The 7,009-nt window shown below is 49.7% G+C and overlaps 1 protein-coding gene across 2 annotated transcripts in view; it reads right to left on the reverse strand.

The window, feature by feature from the left end:
- ARFGEF3 (ARFGEF family member 3) overlaps window positions 1-6,444 on the reverse strand; it is a 195,354-nt gene extending 188,910 nt beyond the window's left edge. For both annotated transcript variants that reach the window (XM_068551232.1, XM_068551231.1), the window contains exon 1: window positions 6,254-6,444. In XM_068551232.1, coding sequence (XP_068407333.1) covers window positions 6,254-6,338 — 85 coding nt within the window. In that variant the 5' untranslated portion in view covers window positions 6,339-6,444. The remainder of the gene's footprint in view (window positions 1-6,253) is intronic.
- Between the last annotated feature and the right edge of the window lie 565 nt (window positions 6,445-7,009).

A 7,009-nucleotide genomic window follows, 5' to 3' on the forward strand; every position in this document is an offset into this window, starting at 1 on the left:
CGCACGTGTCAGGGTTGGGGGGGGATGGTTTTCCCACACCAACAAGCAATTCCCTGACAGCAGCTGGGTGTCCTCCAATTTAACTCAACTCTGACACGAACTGGAGAGAGCATCAGATCCCACAGATTTGGGCTCAATCCTACAAGCCTGTAACACCCCCCCCCCCCCGCAACCCCACCTTCAGATGCTAATCTCAAGTCCGGTTGTCACATGGGCTTCTGACCAACTGGCCAGTAATTAAAGTTTCCAACAACCCCCTCCTTGGGTTTAATTAATTTGCTAGAATGGCTCACAGAACTCAGAGGAACTTTCACCTAGTAGATTACTGGTATGTTACAGAAGGATATAACTCAGGAACAGCCAGATGCTAGAGATGCATGTGGCAAGCTGTGGAGAAAGGGCAGAGAGAGTCCGTGCTCTCTGGGTGTACCACTCTCGCCAAATGTTCCTGTGTTCATCCGCCGGTAAGTGCTCCAAACCCCATCCTTTTGGGGGTTTTACGGAGGCTTCATTACATAGGCATGACTGATTGGCCATTGGTGTATGAACTCAGTCTTCAGCTCCTCTTCCCTCTGTGGAGGTCAGGGGGGCCCTCTGTGGAGGTCAGGGGGGCCCTCTGTGGAGGTCAGGGGGATGGGACTGAAAAGGATGGTTTTCCTGGCAGCCAGCCCCCATCCGTAGGTGTGGTCCAACAATCACTTCATTAACCTAACAAATGACTCTATAGCTCTCTTCACTTGGGAAATTCCAAGGGTTTTAGGAGCTCTGAGCCAGAAACAGGGACCAAGACCAATATATATATTTCTTATTATAAATCACAACATCACACACTCCAACCGGTCTCCAGTTTTTCTGTTCAAACTCTTGCCTTCTCTCTTCACCGTTTAGAGTCAACAAGCCCTGTCAATCTGAACGATTTTTATTGGGGAAGGAGAAACATCTCTCCCCACCCTGCTAACAGATCAGAGGGAACAGTGGACACCAAATGTATCCCTGAGACTCAGGACTAAGAACAGGCCAAAACATGACGATAGCATCTGGGCCCACTGTGGTCCATGGGGCAGAACAGTGGATGTAAGCCAGACAGTTAGCAAAATAGAAAGACGGATCAGGAGGGTCGGTGATGCTGCGGCCACTAGGCCAAGGGAGGAAGTAGAAGGACTGAAGTCAGTTCTTAAGATGAGACAGGATAATGAGAAAACAAAACCCTGAGATGCAGATGCAGGGAGTGAGTCTGCATCTCATGGCTGAGCCCAGGCCAGCAGTCGGCAGGGCAGAGCCAGTGCCCAGGACAACTTGACGCTGCTTCCCAAGAAGAGGGTCTGACGCTGAACAACAATATCGCTGTGGTTTTCCTCATCACACAGAAGAGTTTATATTCAACTCAGGATGTGCAACAGTGCCCAACTCTACAAGCGCTAACAGAGAGCTAGAGGAAAGGGAAAAGAGAAAGGCAGTCACAGAGCAGCCATAATGAGCCCATCCTGTTCCAGAAGGGACGCCGGGTAGGAAGCTGCATCGGGGGTTGCATGTCAGAGCACAGGTGAAGCCCAGGGATGTAAATGTGGGCATCGCATTCTCAGAAACTGAACTGAAGCTGTGGCTCTGAAAGTGTTCAACTCCAGTCGGGCTGCGAGTCAGAGACGAGAGCTCATGGCTCATTCTTGTGAAACGCAAACTTTTAGGCTGGGGAGGAGCTGGAGCTGCAAAGGAGACGGAGCAGCGCAAGAGGTACGATCGAAACAGACGGGGTGCGGGCATGAGGCCAAGGTCAAGTGGGGGCCCAATGTGGCTGAGAGGACTGGTAAGAGGGATGTGAGAATGGTCTGCTAGACTGAGGTCTGGGTACCTTATTCTTCAGTTGGTGGAAGAACAGAGGAGAAAGTCAGATCGCAGTGAGTTGAAAAGTGAGCAGGAAGTGAGGATGTGGACACAATCACCACATTCACTTTTTTTTTATTATTAATTTTTATTGGAGTATAGTTGCTTTACAACAACTGTACTCTACTTCTACTGTACGGCAAAATGAATCAGCGATACATGTACATATGTCCCCTCTTTTTTGGATTTCCTTCCCATTTAGGTCACCACAGTGCATTAAGTAGAGTTCCCTGTGCTATACAGTATGTTTAGTTACATTCACTTTTTAAGAAGTTTAGCTGTGAAGGTAACAGATGCTGTGGCTGGAAGGAAAAGCGGATGGAAAGATAGACGGAAGGATGGTGGTTAGATAGACCATCCTTCTTCTCTTACTCGGTATTCAGGCCTCTAATTTTCTTTCTCTTCTCCGTTTTCCAAATCCATTCTACAGCAGCTCCCTGATATGTGCAAACACCTAAAGTTTCTAAAAGGGACATGGTCCAGTTCTAATGTTCTGCCATTCTAGTTCATCCTGCCATTCCCAGCTCCCAAGACTCCAGGATTGCCAGTGCTTGAAGGAGAATGCTATTCTTTCAGGCTCTCCACACGCTGACCCAGTCCCTTGTTCTTTTCTATTCTTTAGTCAGACCATTTCCTCACTGACAAGAAAAATATCTAACCTAGATAGCTTAAAATAGAGAAAAAGTACATACATGTTCCTTGCCCGTTATTATGCAGCCATTAAGAAAACTGATTTTCAGAGACATATTAATAATAAAGTAGAAGAAAAGCTGAAGTTAAAAAACAAGTAACAATCTGCCATATATGTATAACCCTTTGCAAAAGGGAAATACTCCAAAATGTGATTAGTGTTTTCTCTGGGTGGTGACATTATGGGTGATTTTAATTTTTTCTTTATAGTGTTCGAATATTTTTCAATATTCTAAAATGAGCATATATAACCAGAAAACAAGACGAATATCACTTAAAACCCAAATAAGACATTAACATGTTGATTTATTTATGTACTGAACATGTGCCTCTCATATTGTAGGTGCAGAAGCCACAGACAAGCATAAGCAACAGTCCCTATGCTCAAGAAGCTCACGTCTACACTGTAGACATTTGTTGCTTTGGTTGACTGGCGTCCACTCCGCTGCCTCTGAAGCAGCAAACCCTAATTTTGCTTTGAGGAAGCCATCCTTCCCTGACTCTGGGATTTCACTGGGCTTTGTAGCCAGCTAGCCCAGAGGACTGGTTCAAGGATACGTACTCAATCCATCAGGACAAAGAGAGAACTGTGACACCAAGGACTGGGTGGGAGTGACTGGAAGAGCCCCACTCTCTTGAGATGATCCCATGATAGGCCTAGTGGGAAATGACCCCTTTCTCCTGTAAAGGCCTAAATGTGGAGATGCTCTCTCTCTCTCTTCTATGACAGTTTTAATGGGAGATGACTCCTCTCTCCTGTGATGGTCTAAATGTCTTTCTCCTATAATAGTCCAAGTGGGAGATGAGCTCTTTCTTCTGAGATGGAATAAGTGTGAAGATGACCCCTCTCTCCAATGGTACTTTTGATAAGAGATGACTCTTTCCTGGGATGGTCTAAATGTCATGGTGACCTCTCTTCCCTATAATGGCCCAAGTGTAAGATGACCCGTCTCTCCCATGATGGTCTAAGTCAGAGACGATCCCTCTCTCCTGAGATGGTCTAAGTGTGCTGATTCATGAACCCAAAGCTGTGGAGACTCATGCTGAGTGCTCAAAATCCCAAAAGAGCAGAGCGAGGTCCTTGAAACAGCATCTAATTCCTGAATCAAACTCAACCCACAGCTGGCCTTCCAAGGGGTATTTAGTTCATAGAGTGAATACATGCTATTTTGCTTCAGTCTGCTTGAATCAGTTTTTTTGGTCTCCTGAATCCAGTATATTTCTCAGTCATCCTGCCCCTAAAAGAGGAGCTTTGTGCATAACCCACTATAATCCCCAGCAGCAGGTGCTATAAGAGGGTCCTGAGAGCAGGGCTCAGAGCCCAGAGGAGCAACTGATTCGACGGCAGAGCTCCGGGGAGGCTTCGTATGTGAGCTGGGCCTTGGGATTCTGGAAAGGGAAGCTGCGGCAGAAGGATTAGCACGAGCCCAGGCAGAGAAGTGGGCAGCACACGGCATGTACAAGAAAGTACGTGGCTTACTGGGGACCGACGAACCCTTGCTATGGGGGCGATGGGAAAGAAGGCTGGGGCTAGATTCCAAAGAGCATTCTAAGGAATTCACACTTTACTCTAAAAAAAAAAAGTATGGGGGTTGAGGAGCGAAAAGCATTTTATAGCAAAAAAAAAAAAAAAAAAAAAGATGGAACAGTGGAAAATGGATTGGAGTGGGAAAGAGAACAGGAAACCATACCTTCATGTCTTTGTTTCTGCCTCATGCACCCTCCAACATACACTTCCAACAAACTAATTATAGGGAGAGAGCATTTTATTCATCTTTCTATCCCCACTGCTCAGTACAGAGGAGGATAGAAGAAGAAGAGAAGAAACCCACAGCTTACCCATTCTCCAAGCCCAATTTACTTCAAAAGCCCCACCAGCTCACACCAATCCCCCCAACACACCCCTGACCCCACATTCATCCCCTCTTCTTTGATCTCTTTTCCTGGTTTACTCATTCCAACCTGCACAATGAATTCCTCGCACTGTTATTTAAGTGTTTCATGAGCTCCCATCTCCTCTTGCTCACTAAGAACAGCCACTGGGAAAAGAATCACATCTACTCTTCCAGGCAGGCTGGACTCCAGGCTCTGCTCAGATCATCTACCTGCCTCAGCTCTGGGCTTTGAGGTCACTTCAAGGACCTAAACTAGGCAACACTGTACTTTAACTTAACAAGATGTTGAGTATCAAAATTAAAATTAAAAATACTAGATTCCTCTCCTCCTCCCTGTTATCTAAATCTGCTTAACTTACAGCAAAATAATCACAAGTACAAGGAATAGCATGTTTAGAGTGCAGTCAGCCCTGCTTTATTATGTTACCCAGCCATCTGTGACCCTTCATTAGAGGCATTTGAGAATCTACCCTGATCACTCTGCTGAATGACAATGGCAATGCAAAAATAGTACTGTGGCTTTAAGAGCCTTGCTTCTCACTTATGTACCTGGTCCATTTTTTTTTCTCTCTAACAGTAGACAAATGGTCAAGTTCTGATTCTGCCTATAAGATAAACTTCCTAGACAACATTCTAGGGAATTTTGTGATGATAGGCAGACATAAAAAAAACGATGTGGCTGTGATTGTACACACACGCTCAAACATACGTGAATTCAGACCTTCTAAATATTAACCGAGTCACCACCTAAAGCACCATCAGAATTCTCCATTTAGTGGAAAACCTGCTAATAGCCCTTCTCTATCTCTTTTCAGGCTGTACCACAGTACAGTGTCATGACAAGTGCTGATGGCTCTTTGGTTGAGAGAGAAAGGGATTCAATTTTATGTTTTAATTAAGTGGCAACTGAGGAATCGCATGCAGGCTTGGGCAAGGCCAGAGGCCAAGAGAGCTGCCCTGGTTTCTCCTTTGCCTTTCCTTTTTCTTCTCCTAAAGCATCACTGTCACCTAAGTATGCTCCTGATCGCTCTGCATTCCCACCCAGACAATTTTGATTGCCCACGTTCTTGCCTAATTGGAATGTCATTCAGTTTTCTCCGAGGTTGAGTTCTACAACCTGAGTCTGATGGGAAACACAAATTTGCTACGTGGAACTTCTTTCAATGCTTGCACAGCTCACAAATCTAAAATCCCACCTGTCTGAAGGGCAGACGACAACAGAATTGCAGAGGTAACACCATCCCACCCGTATGTTATTCTTCATGTAGAATAACCATGAAAGCTAATACTTAACAAGCTGGCCTCTATCAGGAAAATCAAATTAAATAAGCTATTCCTTCCCGGTTACACTCGCCAAGGTTTTGAGATCGGGGTTGATGGTTCAACTTCCCTTTTGCCCACAGGCGCTTCGGAATCAGGCCCCTGGATTCCCACCGGCTTGCGGTCCTGACTCGGAGATGGGTGACCACCGTCCGCCGTGCTGGGGATCTGAAGAAAGGGGCCGCCCGGAGGGGAGGACGGCGTTTCCCCGATAAGGTTTGGAAGAAGATAAAAAGACCAGAGGGGAGGCGGATGGATGTCAACGCCCGAACCCAAATTCGCATATCACACATCAGTTTACCGAGGCAACTCTGGCAATTGCGCGAAATGCTTCGGTCACAGATGCTCAGCGAAACCCCCCCACACGCAGAGGGGCCATTGCACCCAGCCCGCGCGACCCTCCGGCGGCGGCGAGCAGGACCCACCGGCAGGTGCCCTACGCCCCGCGCCCCGCTCGGCGCGCTTACCCAGGGCCCAGGTGCAGCTCTCTTTGATGGCTTTGTACTTGCTCCCGGACGCTTCCTTCTGCAGCTTCCTTAGGATCTCTTCCATCTTGACCTTCGCCGGGGGCCGGCCGCAGACAGCAAGGGGAGCGCACGCGAGGCCCGGCGGGGACGCCGCCGCCACCGCAACTCGGCCCTGGGCGCCTAGGCGGCCACTGCGCTCGCCCCGCTCCGACCCCGCGCGGCGGCTGATGAATCACGCCCGCTCCATGCCGCCGCCACGTCAGGCCCGGAGCCCCGCCCGCCGCCCCGCCCGCCCGGTCAGGTGCGCCCGGCGCGCGGCGACGGCCACGGCGACGGCGGGCTGGGGATCGGAGGCCGCGACTCGGACCCGGCCCCCGAGGCGGTCCCGGGGGCACGGAGGCCCGCGGAAAGGTGGAGGTGGATGTCCTGGGCTGGCTGGCCGGCTGGGCGTTGGCCGGGCTCGGCCCGAGGGAGCGTCTGGCGGCGGCCGGCAGCGGGCGGGGAGGGGCCTCGTGGCTGCTCCCGCCACACCCCCATCCGGGGCGGGCGGAGTTGGGGCGGCCCGGCCCTGGCTCGCGGAGCTCCCGGCGCCGCGGCGTGGCGCCCTCTGTGTCCCGCGGTCCAGGCGCTGCTCCCTCGTTAGTGATGAGCAGCTCTTCTGGGCCGCCCTCTGTGCCAGGCTCGGTGCCAGGCCCGGGCGCTACCGGGGAATAGACTGTGATTCTGCCCAACCGTGGATTCTACACCATCTCACGT

This window comes from Eschrichtius robustus, chromosome 9 (assembly GCF_028021215.1).
Source record: "Eschrichtius robustus isolate mEscRob2 chromosome 9, mEscRob2.pri, whole genome shotgun sequence".
In the NCBI taxonomy this organism is placed as follows: Eukaryota; Metazoa; Chordata; class Mammalia; order Artiodactyla; family Eschrichtiidae; genus Eschrichtius; species Eschrichtius robustus.